The sequence below is a fragment of the Macaca thibetana genome, chromosome 6 (assembly GCF_024542745.1).
Source record: "Macaca thibetana thibetana isolate TM-01 chromosome 6, ASM2454274v1, whole genome shotgun sequence".
Classification (NCBI taxonomy): Eukaryota; Metazoa; Chordata; class Mammalia; order Primates; family Cercopithecidae; genus Macaca; species Macaca thibetana.
In genome coordinates, this window is record NC_065583.1 from 133,399,730 (window position 1) to 133,423,149 (window position 23,420).

Below are 23,420 nucleotides of genomic sequence, written 5' to 3' on the forward strand. Positions count from 1 at the left end.
ACAGTTTGAAATTAAGAATCTATAGATGTAGTACATTACATTAACAGGACAAAAGAGAAAAAGAATCATCATGAAAGATGGCCACAGGCTGGGTGCGGTGGCTCACACCTGTAATCTCAGTACTTTGGGAGGCCGAGGAGGGCGGATCATCTGAGGTCAGGAGTTTGAGACCAGCCTGGCCAACAGGGTGAAACTCCATCTCTACTAAAAATACAAAAATCAGCAGGGCATGGTGGCAGGCGCCTATAATCCCAGCTACTCAGGAGGCTAAGGCAGGAGAATCGCTTGAACCCGGGAGGTGGAGGTTGCAGTGAGCCAAAATTGTGCCAACTGCATTCCAGCCTGGGTGACTAGCGAAACTCCGTCTGAATGAATGAATGATGTCAACAGACACGTTAAAGCCTGCATCATGCTCTAATGGAGGAACTTGAGAAACATTCCCATTCATCAGGAATACACATGCGCAGGATGCTCAAAGTATGATCGTTGAAAAGCAATATTCTAAGGGCTGGGCGCAGTGGCTCACGCCTGTAATCCCAGCACTTTGGGAGGCCAAGGCAGGTGGATCACAAGGTCAAGAGATCGAGACCATCCTGGCTAACACGGTGAAACCCCGTCTCTACTAAAAATACAAAAAATTAGCCAGGTATAGTGGCGGGCGCCTGTAGGCCCAGCTACTCAGAAGGCTGAGGCAGGAGAATGGCGTGAACCCGGGAGGCACAGCTTGCAGTGAGCTAAGATCACACCACTGCACTCCAGTCTAGGCAACAGAGCAAGACTCCATCTCAAAAAAAAAAAAAAAGAAGAAGGAAAAAAAAAAGAAAAGCAGTGTTCTGGAGGTATAAGCCAATACAATTAGGTAAAATTTTATTTATTTTGTAGAGACAGGGCCTCTCTATGTTGCTGGTCTTGAACTCCTCTCAAGTGATCTTCCCACCTCAGCCTCCCAAAGTGCTGGGATTACAGGTGTGAGCCCTGTACCAGGCCCAATTATGTAAAATTCTAAAAAACAGCTATAAATAACAAAAGCAAAAAGTATTATGATTTGCACATGACAAAACTTGGGTACACATAAACACAAAAGTTCCAATTGAAAATCTATTAAAATAGAATTCAGTGTGGTGGCTACAAAAATTAACATTCACCAAAACAACAGCTTTTTTTTTTTTTTTTTTTTGAGATGGAGTCTCACTCTGTTGCCCAGGCTGGAGTGCAGTGGCCTCATCTCGGCTCACTGCAAGCTCCACCTCCCAGGTTCACACCATTCTCCTGCCTCAGCCTCCCGAGTAGCTGGAACTACAGGCGTCTGCCACCTCGCCCAGCAAATTTTTTGTATTTTTAGTAGAGACGGGGTTTCACCATGTTAGCCAGGATGGTGTTGATCTCCTTACCTCATGATCCACCCGCCTTGGCCTCCCAAAGTGCTGGGATTACAGGCGGAAGTCAACGCGCCTGGCCAGCTTTTCTTTTTTAAGACGGAGTCTCTCTCTGTCTCCAGGCTGGACTGCAGTGGCGCAATCTCAGTTCACTGCAACCTCCACCTTACGGGTTCACACCATTCTCCTGCCTTGGCCTCCCAAGTAGCTGGGACTACAGCACGTGCCACCACACCCAGCTAATTTTTGTATTTTTAGTAGAGATGGGGTTTCACCATGTTGGCCAGGATGGTCTCGATTTCCTGACCTCGTGATCTGCCCACCTCGGCCTCCCAAAGTGCTGGGATTACAGGTGTGAGCCACTGCGCCTAGCCAACAACAGCTTTTCTATAAATAATAACCAGTTAGAATATACCATGGGAGAAATACTCTATTATGAATGCCATCAACTGAAAATATAAATTTATTCTTAGCAAGAACTGGCAAGACCTAAAAATATTATAAAACTCTATTAAGGGACATAAGAGATAACTAAAAAAAGGGGGGTAAATATATGTATAGCTTCTTGGACAGGATGACTCAATACTATAAAGATCTCAATTCTCCCCAAACTAATTTATAAATATAAGTCCAATCATAATCTCAAATTTTTTAACCTGACAAATTTATCCTGAAGTCCATCTGGTGGGATAAACACATAAAAACAGCCAGAAGAAATTTGAAAAGGCAGAGTAAGAGGGGAACTGGTATTAAAATATTATCAGAAATCTGTAATAATTAAAATGGTGGCTCCTCTACTATAGAACTAGACAGGCAAACCACTAGAACACAGACCCAAATACACAGTAATTCCAAATTCAACAAAAAAGGGGCATTTTAAATCAGCAGCAACAAAACAAAAACAAAACACCATGCACACACACACACCGGTTATTCAATATATTCAAAAACTGGTGTTGAGAAAATTGGCTAGGTATTTTGGAGAGAGGAAAAAGCTAGTCCATTTGCAACAAAATCCCTGACATCAAAATAAAATTCCAGAGGGGTCAAAGATTTAAAAGCAAGAAAGGAAACAAAAACAAAAACAATCCCCAAAAACCTAAATATATTGCTTTAATCATGAAGTGAATAAGCTCTTCTAAGCATGAAGCTAAATTCAGAATCTACAAAGCCACAGACTCACAAAATTGTGACTATATACAAACTATACTATTATATTCATGCTCTTTTAGCATGCTCTTTTAAACCATGGCTTGTTGGGAAAATAGATGATTCCAGATACGGGGTAGGAAATATACAAAATGAACCTGAAACATCTTGCCATACCAGGAAGTTATCAAAGACTACTAAAACTATCAAAAGGACTCCAGATCCTTGAAGAGAGTTCCGCTGGTCAAAGATAGGACATTTTGAGCATTATTAGGGCTAATAACTGTAGTAGATCAAAACACATAAAAGAGTGATTATTCTATTACACTAAGTGAAATAAGGCATAAAAAAGACAAATATTGTATGATCTCGCTTATATGTGTAATCTAAAAAAGCCAATCTCACAGAAAAAGAGTAGAAAAATGGTTACCAGAAACTGAGGGAAAGGGGAGAGATAGGGAAACAAATATTGTTCAAAGGATACAAAGTCTCAGACTGGAGGAATCAAGTTTTGTGATCTATTGCATTGCATGGTGACAACAGTTAATAATAATGTATTGTGTGTTTCAAAATTGCTAAAAAGGACTATTTTTAGTATTCTTACCAGAAAAAAATAAGTTGGTAAGGTGATGGTTATTTTAATAAGCTTGACTGAATCTCCAATGTGTACAAAGACTAAAACATTACATTATAACCATAAATATACACAATTATTATTTATCAATTTAAACAGAATGTGTTTCCATAAGTTAATAATATTTTAAAAATTGAAGTTATTTTTGGCAGATGCCAGGGAACCAGCTGTATTTTGAAAATAGGTAAATAAACTTCCCAATAAACCTTCCCTCTATGAATTATAGTAAAATGTAATGCAGACAACATCTCTTTATAGAAATATTCTAGCTAATAAATAATAATTAAAATATCGCTTTGCAACCCCAATAAATCACAGGATCTAAGAATTCAACAGCAAGGCTGCTAACCTCACAAAAGGAGAATATGAGACACCGCCTCCTGGTGGAAGCATACACCACCACTGATTAAATAGTGTTGCCTACACAAAGAAAGCTGAATCTAAGCCCCTACAGCCAATTACCAATTCTTGGGAAATGCAGTGTATAAGTCAAAGAAACACCTTAAATCACACCATATGGAAACCATCAACAAAATCCAAACTTTGGAAAAATCTACAGTAGACAAATGATCCAATTTCATCAACAAATATTTTGCAAAGGGAAAACAAGAGCAAGATAGGGGGAAGAACCTACAGATTCAAAAAAAACTTAAAAGACATATCAAATGAAACAAAACAATACAATTAAAGATGCACACTGGGTCAGGACAGTACTTATTCTTACGAAGACTGTAATTGGGAGAAAGACTTGAATAGCTTCTGGGTATGGCTGGCAAGGTTCTATCTCGTGACCTGGGTAATGGCTGTAAACATGTGTGCTTTAAGTAATTAATGTAAACATTTGTTTATGAGATTTTCCATTTATATTTTAATCATAACTTTTAATGAAATGCTTATATACATATATATTCTTAACCTACACATTTGACTTTCCATTTTTAAATCTGATCATACCCTCCCAAAGTTAATATATATCAAATCTGACCACCAGACATCTCTCTTTAGAAGAAGGATCTCCACAAATTGCATGCTCAAGCACTGCACCTTACACTTTTCTGAATGTTAAAGAAAGCAAAAGCAAAACTTACCATTTGCCAGCTCCAAAGACTGGGAAAACCAACTGCATCATAGATATAGGCTTAAGTCCTCGTGAATTAATACATAAAAAGATTAATGTCCTTTAGAAAAATGAATAAAGAACACGAATGGGTAATTCACAGGAAAAATACAAATTACCAAAAGGGAGTAAATGATAACTCCTCAATAATTAAAACAGACTATGAGTGATGATACCCTCCACAGAGGGGTCCCCAATCCCCAGGCCATGGACCAGTAACGGTGGCCTGGTAAGAACCAAGCCACACAGCAGAAGGTGAGCAGCAGGCAAGCAAACATTACCACCTGAGCTCCACCTTCTGTCAGATCAGCGGCCACATTAGATTCTCATAGGAACTCAAACCCTATTGTGCACCAAATCTAACTGTTTGATGATTGAGGTGGAGCAGTTTTATCCTGAAACCACCTCGATCCCCTGGTCTGTGGAAAAATTACCACAAAACTGGTCCCTGGTGCCAAAAAGGTTGGGGACCACTGCTCTACAGTATTGGCTAAGGTACAGGAAAACCAGCATTCACCTTATTGTCAAGAGCTTAAGTTACCATAAATCTTAGAAATCAATTTGGCTATTTATCTTTTACATTTTCAAGGTATATTATTTGAGCAAATCCATTTCTCTTAAATCCTACAGAAATGAGAAATAAAGACATAAAAAAGTATGCTACAATACTTTTTTTGGAGAATCATCTAAATGTCCATTAATGGGAGATTTAACTAAGTATGCTACAATACTTTTTTATGAGAATCATCTAAATGTCCATTAATGGAAGATTTAACTAAGCTATACAACACCACCATTCAAAAGAATGACGTGTACTTACCCTGAAATCTCTCCACAACGTAAGCACAAAAAGTAAAATGCACATCAGTGTATAATGATACTAATGGGAACCATTCTATACCAACTGTTCTATCAGGAGTAAATATCTGTATAATTCTAACATTGGGCTAAGAAAGTATGAACACCAGTTTAACCAAACCATGTTACCGTCCATACCCCTTTGAAGGAGAGCCTGCAAGGTCATGAACATTAATACCACCACTTTACTGATACTGTTACAGAATGTATGACATTTGTGCAGAATTTACAACAGTCAAGCATGTCATCCTGGGACCCAATGGGATGAGATGAATTGGAACTACGTCAGTTTGTCGGTCATCTTAATCCGGACAAAAGTGAAATGGAGCAGTATTATCTCACAATATATAAGTTAATAAAAGATAGAGAAGCCACAGAGTTGGAAAGTAGACTTCATAAATACCTCACATAAACTTGCGACTGCTGGGTGGGAGTAGCCAGGCCTGGCAGCCATGGACCCTTGACAGTATCAGGCTGGGTGTCACTACTTACTGGTCCCATGTGCCACTGAACCAATCAGGCCCTAGCCCCTTTTTCTTTCTTTTGGGAGATGACCAAATTCAAGGGTTTACTACACTCAGAGTATTGTACTTATCTGTTCACGAACAGTAAGAAGGGTTGAGTGGTGGAACGAGTCAGAGATCATTGATCGACCTTGCTTCAGGAGGCCAGGGACTTTCCTGGTGATTAGACAATTCTGCTTTCTTTTGAGAATATACACAATTAGTCAACTTTTTCATCCCCAAAAGATAATTTATGTAAGTTATACCACGATATTAGAATAGAGATGTTCTTTAATCTTTTTATTTTGCAACACCATGAGAGTATTTTGCATGCCTGTTCTGTCTCTGTTAGGGAAAGGAAGCCCTCTCCCAGTGCCCATGTTAAGAAAGGAACAATTGTAGCTGAATGCCATCACTGTTCTTCAATCGCCTTAGGATTAAAAGCTCGTACAGTCAGTAGATAATGTGACAATGAGCAAATTCTCCTCTCTGAGCTCGTTCTTCACAAAGTGAAGATAGTAACTGGAATTTGGGGAGGTCAAAATGAGATATAAAATAGCATGTGCTTATTAAGCTTCTGTTAGCACACTGTGCCAATCAGGTTATTTTAAGGAACACTCAATCAATTACAAAACATACGAAGCCACCAAAAAAGAAACAGCAACTACTAATTCTCTGCACAGTAGATATCTATGTAAAGGCTTTTAATCAAACTGGCATAAACCCATGGAAGTACTGCTCTTAACACAGACAGTATTTATTTCCAGGGAGTCACATCATTCCTGCTTTCAAGAGGACTGAAAGCAACAATATTCCACAGGACAAAGAGTTCTTGATAACACCACTACTACCACCCCCAGATTTTACTACACTTCCTCTCCTCTGGATATGGAAACATACTGAAGTTGGGGCCACACACAGGTAGAGCTAAGTGTGTACTCTGGTCTAGAACAAACACTGACAGAAGTTCAGGCGAGGCCCTTTTCCCCCTTGCTTGGGAATACTGATGCTGCTGATGAAGTGAATACCTCAGAAATCTATTACCTCAGCTCTAACATCGTCTCAAGTGAAAAACAGGAACTTTTCACTCGATAAGAAATTCCAGTAAACTGGTATCAGTTTCCCAATATCTACTTTATGGGAAGAAACTTTAAGTTAATAATTCCTACATGTAGTTACCACCAGCAGTGTCATTTTTGAAGGTAAAGAAGGTTATTTCAACGGATAGAAAAATGTCTTTTTTCCATGCATTAAAACTGGGGCCTTAACCAGCGCCCTGTGTTTGCAAATACAGTTTTATTGGAACACAGCTTAACCAATTGATTTGTATTATCTCTAACAGTTTTCATTCAGTAAAGTTCACTAGTTGCAACTGACACAGCAGGTGGCTCACAAAGCCTAAAATATCTACTATCTGGCCCTTTAAGAAACCCAACCCCTGCATTAAAATATTACAATGCTATAGTAAGTAAAATTTTAAGAAAACTAAATGAGAATACAAAAATACAAATGACATGCTTGCTCTGATTCAGGCACTTTCAAGATCATAGTTTATTTATTACTTCAGATAAAAAGATAGTATACATATTAGGGAATCCCTTAAAATTCAACTCTAGAGTTATACACCATCTAGTACTTTTGCAATGAATGTTAACAACAACAACAAAAAAATCTCTAAACACCTGAAAGCCCCACTATTAACATGGACTATGGTAATAAAAAAATTTGACATTTAATTTGTTCAATATATAGTATTTACATTATGAAATCAATGGTGATGATACAATAAACAGTGATAAAGAAATAGTAAAAATAAACTTTAAAAAGCAAAGGTTTATAGTCTGACAATGCTAATTATCATAATTGTATATAAAATATTAAAACATAGCAGAGCTTTCTGTTACAAAATTCTTAATCCTCTGGGCTGTAATCATTACTTGCTACCAATTTACATGCAACATCTGCTAGGACTGACATTTGATTTTTTTCCCCAAGAACGTGTGAGTAGATAAATGACATTTCAGAGCAGACATTAATTTACCTGTAGACAGAAAAAGAAACTCAAGATTGGTACTGGTCACAAGCCTCTTCCCAATAGAAATTATAAAAACAGTAAGATAAAATTTTTTAAAAATCTAAAAAGAGGATGCATAGGCAAAGAGTACCATAAATGGCACAGCTCAAAAATTCCCAGGACCAATCAGACACACATCTTTTCTCTCTCCTTCAGTGATGACAGGTCAATTTCTCCATCAAATAACCATGACTGAAGCAAGTGAGGGGCACCAGGTGTACAACCGATTAAATCTTGCAAAATACTAAGATGGGAGGAGGGGTGGGCAGAAGAAGGGGCAATTTATATATAATTCAAACTATATACAGCATAAATGGAATGCAGCCCATCCCAGACTGGCTCTGTGAAACAACTGGACCTTTATAGTTAAAATTATAACAAGTGTAATAATACAATAGATTTACATGGGAAGCAAAATCCAAGGGGCATTTTATATTAAGTATTTACTGTGCTGTTTCAATTTAAAAATAATTTTGCTAAGTATACATCTCAACTGAAGTCTATGTATAAAACGTCCTAATAGATACAGATATTTACCTTTGGTGAGTTGAAGGCCTTTTTGTGACTTCTGTCTGAACTGTAGGCAGAATGCTAGATGTACATGCACATATGGAGAAACTCAAGCTGAGGTCATCCAAAAGCTGTGCATATGAGGCTGGAGGTACTTTGAAAGTCAAAGTAAACCAGAAACCCAAAACAGGTAACAGTGAGGATGGCAAAAGGGAATGGAATGCCAATATGGCAGTAAAACTTTTTTTAAAAACAGAAAGAGGAAGGCCTCTCGTACCAGCAGAATCCTGTATACATACAAAAAAGAAAAAGCCACCCACCATTTTGTAAAACAGAAGCCAATTATAGTGTGGGAAAGTACAAATTACAGAAAACCAGAAGTCAACAGAAGAAAAACTACTGGTTTACTTGAGAGAAAGGAGAATGGTTCAACCCAAGCAGAGTTACTTGGTGAATGCTGCCACCACCGCCCACAGAACCTCATTGGTGTTGGCCTTCAGACATTCCACCTCGGGGTCTAAGTCGAGAAGCTGCCGCACTCTCTTGGTAGCCAAATCATACTGCTCGTCCAGAAGAGGAGCAAAAGCATTCTCCAGGACGTCCGAGGCATGAGCCAGGTAAATGAGGGCCAGCAAGCGCCTGTCCATGCGGTGAGGGTCATTCACCCATTTGTCAAGAACAGCTTCCTGTACTTTCTTGATGAGGCGCTGCTTAATGTTGTTGTTGGTGAGGGGATGTGTTGTCATGTCAAAAAGTAGGAAGTTCTGTTTCTCTGTTGTCAATACACCCTTTTCCACCAGGTTTTTAGCTAATCGTTCCCGTACATTTCTTAACTGATAATGCAATTTTAATGGATTCCATGTCTCACCTAAACAAAAGATTTCAGAAGTTAGAAATGATGACTATTATCTGCTAATTTTGCAAAAATTTTGTACTATTAAAATAAACAGTAAAATCTGATTTTGCCCCAAGAGAAACAGAAGAAAATCTGCCATGTTTTTCTCCCTAACTAGACCATGAATCCCTTAAGCCCAGCCAGACCTTTGGATTCTAAGCACCCAGCACATCCTCAGCCACAAGAGTCACTCAGACGACTAAACTGCAAGCAGTCTTCAGACCAGAGTCAGTCACCCTTAGTCTTAAGTGGAAATGAGCCAAATATGATGTCTGAGCTTCCTTCTAGCTGCTGTCAAAAAGCAGCCAATAGCCAAATAAGAAGTTTTCTATTAAACACCAGTCTGCAACTAACAGACCCCCCAAAAAAATCTTCCTGATTGTTATTCCTGAAACTGCTACATATATACAGCCTATAGAGGTAAGAAAGCCTGTTTAGGCCATGCTATTATTAGATGACAATATAAAGCTAATTCTGGAAGGACACAAATTTTCACAATTTTAACCTTGCCATCTATACACATTTCCTTTTGAGAGAGAAATATTTAAAATAAAACCAAATGATTTTTCACTAAAGTGGGTTCTTCTTTATAGAAAACTGGAAGGAAATACATCAAAATATTAATCTTACTTATCTTTGGGATTATGTGTGCTAAACTTTTTTTGTGCTTTCTGCATTTTCCAAATGATCTCCAATGAACATGCAACTATTTTTATACTTAAAAAAACTATAATATTTTTCTAAATTAGAACATGTTAAAGATCAACCACAGGCATCTTTTTTAAATGCAAATGTTGTAAGGTCAAGATTTTGTAATACTGAGAGAAAACCTTCAACCACACTGTCCATTACAGGAGCCATTACCGACATAGAGCTATTTAAATTAATTTAAAACTTCAGCTCTTCAGCGGCACTAGACACATTTCACATATATAATAGTGACACATGGCCAGTGGCTAGACACCACAGGAATAGAACATTTTCATCATCAAAGAAAGTTCTAGCGGACTATCTTAAAATTTTAAGCTGCTATCTTAAAATATATTACCATTCAACTGGATACAGACATAATTATTTTCCTATACTTAACACTAAAGAACACAGGCCTATGATGAAGTAATCATTCCTAAAACTGCCCTCTCACTGTAATTAGAATTCTGGATAAAATATATGAAAAAACTGTTTTCAGACACTAGTCAAAAGCAGCCCAGAACTGTGACACATGAGTGCAGCCTATGTGAGCCAGAAAACCGCCTAAGCTTACCACCTAGAGGCACGTCCCAGGCAGCAGAGCAGGCAGGAAGACCCCAAGCAGAGCACAATAGTCACATCACGTTAAGGTAGCAGAGACCAGAGTTCAGGGTAGCTAAGGCAGCTGCAATGTGCAAAGCAGACTACTGGAGAAGGGGGACCTACGCAGATAAAGAGGTCTAGAAATCAGCAAGGTGTTCCTTGAGTCTTTGGCTGAAAGCTAAGCTACACGTATTAGGGAGAGAAATTCCACAAAGCTAGGCAAAGAACAACTACCAGAAAGTGAACGATTCCAAGAGTTCAGTAGAGCTGGGAAAAATGTGATTGCCAACTAGCCAGAGAGCAAAGGCCTCACTAAAAACCAAGGACATTCAGAAGGAATACTAGAAAATCCGCACCTTAGTTGTAGGACTAAACCGGTCCTAGAGTATAGACCACCCTAGATCTGCCCTAATAAAGATTAAAAGTGAACAGGCGTGGTAGCTCAAGCCTGTAATCCCAGCACTGTGGGTGGCCCAGGCAGGTGGACCACCTGAGGTCAGGAGTTTGAGACCAGCCTAGCCAACATGGTGACACCCCATCTCTTCTAAAACTACAAAAAATTAGCCAAGCATCGTGGCAAGTGCCTGTAATCTCAGCTACTTGGATGGGTGAGGCAGGAGAATCACTTAAACCCGCAAGGCAGAGGTTGCAATGAGCCGAGACTGTGCCACTGCACTCCAGCCTAGGCAACAAGAGTGAAACTCCATCTCAAAATCTAAAAACAAAAGCAAAAAGATTAAAAGCAAGCTGATCCACAAGTAACTTAGTTGCTTACCAAGACAAAATTCAACACTCTTTAAAGAAAGACCATAAAATTCATCACTTAACATTCACAGTGTCCAGCATCCAAGTCAAAAAAAAAAAAATCACTAAACTTGCAAAGCAGCACAACAGTGACCTAAAACTAGGAGTAAGGGGGAAGTCAACAGAAACAGTCCCAGTCTAGGCAACATGGTAAAACTCTGTCTCTACAAAAATATACAAGTTAGCCGGGGCCAGGCGTTGAGGGGGGTATGCTTGTAATCCCAGCACTTTGGGAGGCCAAGGTGAGCAGATCACTTGAGGTTAGGAGTTCAAGGCCAGCCTGGCCAACAAGGTGAAACCCCACCTCTACTAAAAATACAAAAATTAGCCGGGCATGATAGCAGGTGCCTGTAATCCTGGCTACTCGGGAGGCTGAGGCAGCAGAATCGCTTGAATCTGTGAGGCAGAGGTTGCAGTGAGTCGAGATTGCGCCACTGCACTCCAGCCTGGGTGACAAGAACATGACTCTGTCTCAAAAACAAAAACCCACAACAAAACAAAACAAAACAAAAACTGCTAGTGTCCTAGTGCAAGTTATCTTAATCTATTTCTCCATTTACTCATCTATAAGGTGAAAGTAACAAATTTATCAAGCTCATAGGGCTATCACGAGGATTAAATGATATATCAAGTTCTTAGAACAAAGTCTAACACATGGTGAGCTCTCAGTAAATGTTAGCTATTTGTGCAGAATAAACATTCTGGCAGAATTTAAAGTATTTATAATGTTCTAAGAACCCTGTTAGGTACTGAGAATACGAACATTAGGATATATCTCTAACCTTGAAGGAATTTAAAATCAAGTGAAAGTCACATTCATAATATATTACATATTAGAACCAACTATACTGGCCAGAAGAAAATGGGAATAGGGCCATAAGAACAATGTGAACAAAGTGCCTAGAGGGTAAGAAATGACTATGGTTTAATGTGATGGGGTATTTCATAGGAAAGTTACAGAAAAAAAGGATCTTCAAGCTAAATCTTGAAATCCAGCAGGATTCACCATATCCTAACAAAAGGGAGAGAAGCCTGAATTCCAGGCAAAAGAAACAACAAAGTACATAGGCAGCAGAATAGCATAAGCCCTGGAGTAGAGGCACACATCCTTCAACAGTGTGTAACTTCCATCTTTTTTTTTTTGAGACGGAGTCTCGCTCTGTCGCCCAGGCTGGAGTGCAGTGGAGCGATCTCAGCTCACGCAAGCTCCCCCTCCTGGGTTCACATCATTCTCCTGTCTCAGCCTCCCAAGTAGCTGGGACTACAGGTGCCCGCCACCACGCCCGGCTAATGTTTTGTATTTTTAGTAGAGACGGGGTTTCATCGTGTTAGCTGGGATGGTCTCGATCTCCTGACACATCATGATCCACCCGCCTCAGCCTCCCAAAGTGCTGGAGTTATAGGTGTGAGCCACTGCGCCCGGCCACTTCCATCTTTTTGTAATTGTGTAAACCCAATGTCTCACCAATAAATAACTGCTGTATCTTTCAATAGTATGAGTTTTGCTTTTAGTTTTCTAACGTCAATGGCAGGTGTTAGACAGCCTAAGACACTAGGCTAGAATTGGGTAACTATTGTGTTATATGATTTAGGGAAATTTAAACTAATGCAACATAAAATAATAAACAACCAAACTTACATAAAAGCCTATTTTAAAAACTACAGTTCAATCCTAAGATTAACTATGTAAAGAATAATTTGTTAAGTTATCAAAGTATTATCCCCTATCAATTTTAATTTGGTATCACAGACTTAATATGTTTATGTAGTCACAAAACCAAAGTATAGCAGAATAAATGACTCCCAAGCCATCCATTTTTATTTTACCTTCCAAAGCCAAATAGGAAGGAATTCTATGCTCCAGAGACATCTTAGCCAAACAACATCGAATGCCAAACAACAGGGGGGAAAAATCAAGAAATGAATTATTCTGAGAGATCTACAGTTAAACTTCTCTTTGCAGCTCTCCACTCCCCCCAAAAAAATACCCCCTACCCCACACACACATCCCTCTAATGCTGCTCTATATTTTTTCTCATGGGAAGTAAGTGGGATTACTAGTTTATGACTCCTGTCTCTTATACTGAACTTATGCTAAGGTTTATCCTCACCTTATCCTCAGTTAAAACTTACGTATTGCAAACAGTGAAAATTTACACTTAGTAAATTTTACAGAAGTTCCTGTGGAAATTTCCCAATTCCAAAGTATGCTAACTTATAGTTTAATGTTTCTAGTAAAAATGAGAAGAGCCTAAACAAAGACCCACCTTCAAATAAAGTATTCCACTTATGACTGGACCTTCCTACTGGCAATCATTTCTGCCTCAAAGGAAGCAATAAAAAGGGAGCCAGCCACCATCTTATCTTGTAGTAATTCCCTGGGAAGAGGGTAAACCCATGTGCTCACTCCAACAAAGAGAAGATTATTCAGATCTCCTCAAGTGTTAGAAAAAAATGAAGAAATCTAAAGAGCAGAAGGCTAAAGCCATGTAGGAAATATCCCAAATGTTGTTTAACAGTATTTGTGGTACAGAAAAAAGGCACAAAGTAATAACCAAGTGGTCAAAGTATCTTGGTATTCCAGAATTTCTGCCTTTTCGAAGAATTAAGCTAAATCAAAAGAATAAAGTCACACCTGAGTTGAGCATAATTAAGACATCAGTGTAAGTGGGATGGGAAGACAATAGATGGATCTCTGAGGAAAAGATGCAATAAAAGTTTGACTAGCTTCTACAGATTTCGCTGCTTCAATTTTTAAAATAGTGAATACTTATGTTACTGTGATCCAAGCTGTTAGTCCTCAGTCCCTAAATTATTCACCATATATGTGAAAAGACTTTACAAGTCATACAAGCAAATTTAAAATGTAATTAATCTATTCATATTTACTTTTTTTGTAAAGGAAATTGTGAGAAGTAAATATGGAGAGGAAAAGTTATTTAAAGATTATTCATGTCCACTGCCCAACAATCGCTTCAGTGGAGAATGACATGCTGACAGGTACCTCAATCATTTCACTGCAAAGAACACTTATCTTCCTTGACATTGTGTTACAAAACTAAAAGCAGCTTTGGCCATAAATTTGGCAGTGTAGTGATTCCTTGTGACCAAACTGGTCAACCATGCCTTAAGATTTCAGAAGCTAAAAAATATTCTTTAACAGTAGGCTTAGCCTGGGCAACATGATGAAACCCCATCTCTACCAAAAAAATACAAAAATTAGCTGGGCATGGTGGTACATGCCTGTAGTCCCAGCTACCTGGGAGGCTGAGGCAGGAGGATCAACTGAGCCTGGGAGGTCAAGACTGCAGTAACTGCATCACTGCCCTAAAGCCTGGGTGATGGCGAGACTTTATCTCAGAGACAAAACAAAACAAAATACAGTAGTCTCTCAACTTGCGTCAAGTCAAACATATGTATACTTTTAAATTATTAGAAAATGTTGGCCGGGCACGGTGGTTCACACCTGTAATCCCAGCACTTTGGGAGGCCGAGGCAGGCAGATCACGAGGTCAGGAGATCGAGACCATCCTGGCTAACACAGTGAAACCCTGTCTCTACTAAAAATGCAAAAAATTAGCCGGGTGTGGCGGCGGGAGCCTGTAGTCCCAGCTACTTGGAAGGCTGAGGCAGGAGAACAGCGTGAACCCAGGAGGTGTAGCTTGCAGTGAGCCGAGATCGCACCACTGCACTCCAGCCTGGGCAACTGAGTGAGACTCTGTCTCAAAAAAAAAAAAAAAAAAAAAAAAAAAAAAAAACAGAAAATATTTAAAATTTATCAACAGTCTTTTTTGTTTGTTTTGTTTTTTTTGAGACAGACTCTCGCTCTGTCACCCAGGCTGGGGTGCAGTGGCGCGATCTCGGCTCACTGCAAGCTCCACCTCCCGGGTTCACACCATTCTCCTGCCTCAGCTTCCCGAGTAGCTGGGACCACAGGCGCCCACCACCACGCTCGGTTAATTTTTTGTATTTTTAGTAGAGACAGGGTTTCACTGTGTTAGCCAGGATGGTCTCTATCTCCTGACATCGTGATCCACCCACCTCGGCCTCCCAAAGTGCTGGGATCACAGGTGTGAGCCACCGCCCCTGGCCAACAGTTTTAACATGTATACATGTACAGTATAAATAATAATAAAATGAGCCCCTGGGTATCCTCTACCCTAGGTAAATAAACTGTTCTTTATTAAAACATTCCTTGGCTTCTCGGCAAGGAATCCCTCTGAACAAGTACATTTCTTTCTTTGCATTTCATTCTTACCCTTCAAAGGCCTAATCTAAGTTTCACTTCCTCTTGTAATTACTAAAGTTCCCAAGGATTTTTCTTTTCTCTGAACTACTGAACTTTCAGAGAACCACACTGTCAAACTCTCATCTGTTAAATTATTAGATGTATAAAACTGTTCCTCAAATGGATTTTAAGATTCTTTCAGTCTGGGAGCACCTTTTAAATTTCATAGCACATATGTCAATAACTAGTGCAGTAACTAGTGTTTGATACCACACCGCATATTGAAGCAACAGAAAATTTTTAAAAATCTAAAATCAGCAAACTAGCCAAATAACTGTATGCCTAAATATAGTAAAAACGGTAAAAGTTACCTTATATATATTTTACTACAACTAAAAAATCAGCAAGCTGGTATCTTGATACTTTCAATTAGGTGAGTAGTAGATATTTTTTCTTTTCTTCTTTTTACATGTTATTTGCCAGGAGATATTTTCTTATTTTCTTAACTTTAAAAAAAATGTCCTTTTTTTCCTTCTCCCACTCTGGATTCTGTTCCTTTATTCTGAAGTGGCAGCATTCCCAATGCATGTCAAGAGCAAGCAACTCAAGTGCTACAGGCAATGTTCTGGCATCAATAGCCAAGCTAAAACTCACAGGATATTGTTTTTTAAAGAACCTTGGTAAGTATTAGTCTCACATTTTACCCAAATTTCTAATCCAAATAGACATTGTTTTGCAAAATCCTAACTGTATTTACATACTTGTGAGAAAGGCTTTTAGACTTCTCATCTTTTCACTGCTTAATCAAGTGGGGACAGTGCAACAGCAGCCAAAGGTGAGAACCAAGTTCAGTTAGCATTTATATTGATAAGTTTCATTTACAAAATGTTACTTAACAGTTAAGTGTAAGATGGATTTCAGAACAGGAAAGTGAAGGCAAAGCCCACTCTACATTCCACAAAAAGAATCTTTAGCACTGTAACACATCTGCCAAAAAAAATTCACCACAACTTTGAGAAACCCTTCTTTTGGTCAGTTGAGAACCAAATTACAAATTCTAATTTGCAACACCAGAAGCAGTCATGGGCCAACACTGGCAGCAGAACATGAGAAAGATCCAAAGACTGGTTAAGCCAATGCTCTCTAGACAATGTACAAAATGATCCATCACAGTATAAACATTATTAGTAGTTCTATTTCTATCTTAAAACATTATGTTTGCTAATATTTAACATATAGAGTTGACATTAACACCCTGAGTCTGTTAGATGGCTGCATGTCACTAATAGGCATACATGAGAGGCTAACTCAGAAAGCACTGACAATGTGATGGGTATTTGTGATAATTAAGTGAATTTGCAGGTAATATCATCTAGTTTTAACCCAACAAGCCCTCATCAAACGGGCAAAGTAATTTTAAAAGATTCTTGCAAAAGAAATTACAACTGAAGACAACTCTAATAAGCATAAAGGGGGGAAAAGTGTAAGTCAGAGTTACTCTCACTCAATGAGATAAAAAGGAAAATTAGAGCTACAAGAGGGTTATCCAACAAAAATGCAAATTTATCAAGAATACGTTTATGTTCTCTACCAATAAGAAAAAAGAATGAACCTTACCCTAAGTGTAAAGTGCCCATTATTGCCCTGTTAGCTAAAAATGGTGTGTACTTAATTTTTAAATAAACAAATAAATACAGGCTGAGCATGGAGACTCATGCTTACAGTCCCAGCGCTCAGGGAAGCCTCGACGGAGCACCACTTGAGGCCAGGAGCTCAAGACAACCCTGAGCAACACAGCAAGGTCCTATCTCTACAAAAAATAATTTTTTTCTTGAGATGGGGTCTTACTCTGTCAGCCAGGCTGGAGTGCAGTGCCATTATCTTGGCTCACTGCAACCTCTGTCTCCTAGGCTCAAGCAATTCTCCCACCTCAGCTTCCCAAGTAGCTGGGACCACAGGCATGTGCCACTACATCTGGCTAATGTTCTGTATTTTTTGGTAAAAACAGGGTTTCACCAGGTTGTCCAGGCTGGTCTTGGAACTCCTGAGCTCAGGAGATTCACCCACCTCAGACCCCCAAGGTACTGGGATTACAGGCATGAGCCACCATGCCTAGCCAAAAAATAAAATTTGAAAAAACCTAGCGAGGCATGGTGGCACACACCTGTAGTCTTAGCTACTCTAGAGGCTGAGGCAGAGGCTGTAGATCACTTGAGCCCAGGAGTTAGTTCAAGGTTACAGTGAGTTAGGATCATGCCACTGCACTCCAGCCTAGGCAACAGAGTGAGACCGTGTCTCTTAAAAAGAAAAATATTTATGTATAAACAAAATCAGCTGGTCCAAGTATAGCAGTTAATTACAGCTAACTGATCACAGTTAGATTTCTTTGTTCCCTCCCACTCACACTGCTTCACTTGACTAGTCCCCCAACCCCTAAAAAAACCTCTTTTACTGACAGAATATCCCCATAATAGGACTTTTAGAAATCCTGCTTATCTATAAGAAAACTCACATCATGTTAATATAAAGATAACTTTAACATAAATGTCATAGTCCTCCACGCTATCAACCAAACTTTTCACATACTCCTCCCTAAGTTTGCACTTCCCTGTCTCCTTGCAGTTAGGGGAGACTGTGTGATTTGCTCTGATCAATGAAATGTGAACCACATGTCATTTATCATTAGAAACTTAAAAGCCAGAGTGATGTGCTATGCTATTCCTCCTTTCATGACAGTGACTGATGCTGCTCCAGGTGGTGGTGGCTCCATCTGCCTGGCTGCCAGAGTGAGGATGAGGTAGCCTGTGACTGAATGACAGCCTGAATGAGAAATGAATGGTTGTTTTAAGCAACTGAGGTTTTGGGGTTTGTTACTACCACAGCTTAACCTAGCCTATCCAGATTAAGGTAGCATGTGGTAATTTTGATAAAGAACACAGGAGCTCTAAGAAAAGAATATTACCTTCTCATTCTGTAACTATTCAGTATTGTTAAAGAGAATGAAATTTTATAAAAACCATTACTTCTTCACTCTATGACTGATAACTTTCAAGTGTGCCTAAATAACTAAACATGCTTCTAGCTATGTTGTATAGTTCCTTTCTAAAGGATTTAAACTTTTACATAATCTTTTAAACAGAAATTGGTTTTTGGTTTATTCACAGAAGCTTACCACTAAGTAATTCAATCCAGTTCTGGACCGTTTCTGGAGGCTGAGTTTCCTTAACATGCTTCAGAGCTTCATCAAGAAGAACATCCCCTGTTGGAGCATCCGACTTACAGATTACCTAAAAAGAAAGCAAAAAGAATGAAAAGATGCACTGATGCCTTTTCTGACTTGATCTCATTAAATGAAAACTAAACAATTATATAAATAATTCATTATGCTTAAAGCCTCAAGCGTTCATGTAATATCAAAGTTCAGATTTTAAAGTACTTTTATGTTAAGGAAATCCAATACTTAACCTAACCAGATTAGACATAATAATGAATGAAAACTGGCTGGACTCAGTAGCTCATGCCTGAATCCCAGGGAGAGGCTGAGGCAAGCAGATCACTTGAAGCCAGGAGTTCAATACCAGCCTGGCCCCACATGGCGAAACCCTGTCTCTACTAAAAATACAAAAATTAGCCAGGTGTGGTGGTGCACACCTGTAATCCCAGCTACTCGGGTAGCTGAGGTGGGAGAGTCATTCGAACCCAGGAGGCAGAGGTTGCAGTAAGCCAAGATCACGCCACTGTACTCCAGCCTGGATGACAGAGTGAGACTCTGTCTCAAAGGGAAAAGAAAAGAAAGCTACTAGCCGGGCATGGTGGCTCATTCCTGTAATCCAAGCACTTTGGGAGGCCAAGGCAAGTGGATCTCCTGAGGTCAGGAGTTCAAGACCAGCCTGGCCAAAATGATGAAACCCCATCTCTACTAAAAACACAAAAAATTAGCTGGGCATGGTGGTGGGTACCTTAATCCCAGCTACTATGGAGGTTGAGGTAGGAGAATTGCTTGAACCCAGGAGGCGGAGGTTGCAGTGGGCCGAGATCGTGCCACTGCACTCTAGCCTGGGCAACAAGAGGAAAACTCCGTCCCCCGCCCCCCCGAAAAAAAAAAAACAACTACTGTGCAATAATTAGTAAAGCAACATGCTAGGACAGTTTATACTCACTGACTCTTTTCATCAGTGAACCTTGGACTATGTGATCCAGAAATTCATTTAAGCATTATTAGTTCCAAAAATAAGACTAAACTATAATTAAGAATTCAGTACAGGTTGAACATCCCTAATTTGAAAATCCGAACTCCTTCAAAATCTGAAACTTTTTGAGCACCAACATGCATCCATTGGAATATTCTGGATTTTAAATTTTCAGGTCAGGAATGCTTAAGTATAATAAAATATTCCAAAATCCAAAAAATTCCAAAATCTTAAACATTTCTGTTCTCAAGCATTTCAGACATAGGGTATTCAACCTTATATTATAAAGGTGGTATTTCACATCAGTGAAGAAATGAATTTTTAAATAAATGTCATTAAAACTGGCTAACAAATTAGGAGCAAAAATTAAGACTTGGCTCTTCTGAGCTTATATTGCAATAAAAGATAAAGATTTAAATAGGAAATATAATTTTAGAGGTAAGAAAGGTTTCTTGGTTCCTTTTTTTTGGAAACGGAGTTTTGCTCTTGTCACACAGGCTGGAGTACAGTGGTGCAGTCTCGGCTCACTGCAAACCTCCACCTCCCCAGTATAGGCGATTCTGCTGCCTCAGCCTCCCGAGTAGCTGGAATAATAGGCATGCACCACCACGCCTGGCTAATTTTGTATTTTTAGTAGGGACGGGATTTCTCCAAGTTGGTCAGGCTGGTCTCGAACTCCCAACCTCAGGTAATCCACCTACCTCGGCCGCCCAAAGTGTTGGGATTACAGGCATGAGCCACTGCACCTGGTCCTGAAAGGTTTCTTTAAAAATTGTCCCCACTAGCAGAAAGCTTAAAGAAATTATCAATAGCTTTGATTACATACATTTTTTAAATACTGCAACTTTTTTTTAAAAAGCTACGCTGAGGCTGGGGGCGGTGGTTCACTTCTATAATCCCAGCACTTTGGGAGGCCAAGATGGGTGGATCACCTGAGGTCAGGAGTTCGAGACCAGCCTGGCCAACATGGTGAAACCTGGTCTCTACTAATAATACAAAAATTAGCCAGGCGTGGTGGCACACACCTGTAAACCCAGCTACTCGGGAGGCTGAGGCAGGAGAATCGCTTGAACCCGGGAGGTGGAAGTTGCAGTGACCCAAGACTGCACCATTGCACTCCAGCCTGGGTGACAAGAACAAAACTCTGTTTCTAAAAAAAAGCTACATTGAGATATAGAATCCATTTTAAAAGTGGAAAAATCCAGAGGGAGGGATGGAAGGGAAAATGTTACACTGCTTTAGACAAGTATTAGATCCCTATAGCCTTCATTCACGTTGTTGGCTAAGCTATAAATTTCTAGATAAAATTCCACAATATCAAAATTAAATCCATTGTATTATTTTATAATGTTAGCTCTTTAAATGTTATAAAATTTAACATTACTTTTTTTTTTTTTTTTGAGATGGAGTCTCGCTCTGTTGCCCGGCCTAGAGTGCAATGGTGCGATCTCAGCTCACTGCAACCTCCACCTCCTGGGTTCAAGCAATTATCCTGCCTCAGACTCCCAAATAGCTGGGATTACAGGCGCACACCAACACACCCGGCTAATTTTTGTATTTTTAGTAATATTTTGTATTTAGTAGAGAGTTTCATCAAGTTGGCCAGGCTGGTCTTGAACTCCTGACCTTGTGATCTGCCCACCTCGTCCTCCCAAAGTGCTGGAATTACAGGCATGAGCCACCGTGCGCAGCCAATTTAACGTTACTTTTAAAATGTGATAGTCCTCTCTTAAACTTGTCCTCAAAGTGTCCTTTACTTTGTCAATTTATAAAAAATTAAAAATATACATACAGTATCTACCTCTGTGACATCATGACCAGTCGAAATATAAAAATACAATACAAGCCACAAATCTATTCTTAAATTTTCTAGTAGTTATATTTTAGAAGGAAAAAAAGGCAAAATTAATTTTAATATTTTGATTTAACCAAATACAACCAAAATATTAACATACAATAAGTATTTTTAAATTGAGGTATTTAATATATTTTTCCATACTAAAACCAAAAATCCAGTGTATTCAGTGTATGTTTTTATTAACACCATATGTCAATGTGCAGTAGTCAAATTTCAAGTGCTTAAGTGTCTGGCTCATAGATGTATGTAGCTAGCAGCTACCATATTGAACATACAGACCATTTTCATCATCAAACAAAGTTCCATCAAACAGTGCTATTCTAGACCATGCTTTCAGTAAAGGGTGAGAGAGCACAAGAAAATAAAGCAGAGCCTCAAGAGAAAAAGTTACATCTAAATACTGTGGCCATGCCACCACTTCTTACATCCCACTCATTCCTTTTATTTATTGCAATTTGGCCTCAGAGCTTGCCCACGCACATCCATTTGCAACGGATCTTATGTCAGGGACACCATAGCCTGGGTACAGGTGAATCACTTTTTCTTATGAAGTTCTGTCCCCTAAATCTCCCTCAAATATATCACTTTTTTTCCCATCACCTTGCCATTATAGTCAGCCTTCCGTATCTACAGATGCTACCAACTGAGGATCAAAAATATTCAGGAAAAATAATACAAATTTAAAAACACAGTGTAACAATTGTTTACACAGCATTTACATTGTATTAGGTATTGTAAGTCATCTGGGGATGATATAAAGTATAGGAGAGGATGTGCATAGGTTATATGCACACACTACAAAATTTTATATAAGAAACTTGAGCATCCATAGATTTTGATATTTGAGGGGAGTCCTAGAACCAACTGCCCACAGATACTGAGGGACAACTATATTCTGGTCTGCCTAATCAGGTTGTTTTTCACTTGGATTAAGATAAGCCTCTTAACTAATTTCCCTAAACTAGTTTTAGCCTTTTCAATCCATTATCCTCACTGATCTTTCTAACAGGGAAATCTTACCATGGCATTCCACTGCTTCTGCTTACAACTTGTTAGTGACTCGAGTTAGTTCTAATTTCTTTTAAAAATTCAGTAGTAGGTGTGGTTCACAAATAAACATGTTCTATTCAAACATGTAATTTTTATTTAGCTTCTTTTTTTGGGGGGACGGGAGACATTCCTAAATATAAATAGATGATCAAGGATAACATGTGAAAGAAAGTTTCCAACACAGAAGAGACCAAAAAAAGAAAATAAGAACTCTGAAGAAACAGATATAATACAGACGAAGGAAATTTTCAAAAAACGTGTGATATCCCCAGAAGTCTAAAAGAAGGTATTACACCCATAAAACAAACTACAATTTTTTAAAAAGGAAGCTCATGGAAATCAAAAACACAAGAGCCACAATAAAATCTCAACAGAAAGGTTAGAAGACAACTCTTTAAGAGTAGCCAAGGTAGTCCCAGCTACTCGGGAGGCTGAGGCAGGAGAATGGTGTGAACCTGGAAGGCGGAGCTTGCAGTGAGCCAAGATCGTGCCACTGCGCTCCAGCCTGAGCTACAGAGCGAGACTCCTTCTCAAAAAAAAAAAAAAAAAAAAATAGTAGTCAAGAAGTCCATATCCAATTTAGAGTTCTAGAAAAATAGAGGGCAAAAGACATGAGAAATACAAGTTTTCAAAACCAAAATATACACATTTCCAGACTGAAAAAATTAATGCATAATGAATTTAAAATGACCCACATTAAAGCATATCGTACAATTTCAGAACACCTACAAGGATAACAGAAGATTCCAAATGCTTCTAGAGGAAAAAAAACAACAATAAGATTGAAAAATCAGAAGGAGCCCTGGCACACTGGCTCACACCCGTAATCCCAGCTCTTTGCGAGGCCAAGGCATGAGGATCACTTGAACCCAAGCATTCAA

General features: G+C 39.0%; 2 protein-coding genes across 12 annotated transcripts in view; one reads left to right on the forward strand and one right to left on the reverse strand.

Moving 5' to 3' along the window:
• The window catches only part of SUB1 (SUB1 regulator of transcription), a 731,929-nt gene that overhangs the window by 228,016 nt on the left and 480,493 nt on the right, over positions 1-23,420 (forward strand). The gene's annotated exons all lie outside the window — the stretch shown is intronic.
• Positions 7,160-23,420, reverse strand: part of GOLPH3 (golgi phosphoprotein 3) — a 57,594-nt gene continuing 41,333 nt past the window's right edge. Inside the window, exons 3-4 of the mRNA XM_050793861.1 lie at positions 18,614-18,728; positions 7,160-9,089 (exon numbers count right to left, since the gene is read on the reverse strand). Of these exons, the coding sequence (XP_050649818.1) occupies positions 8,665-9,089; positions 18,614-18,728 (540 nt within the window). The 3' untranslated portion in view covers positions 7,160-8,664. The remainder of the gene's footprint in view (positions 9,090-18,613; positions 18,729-23,420) is intronic.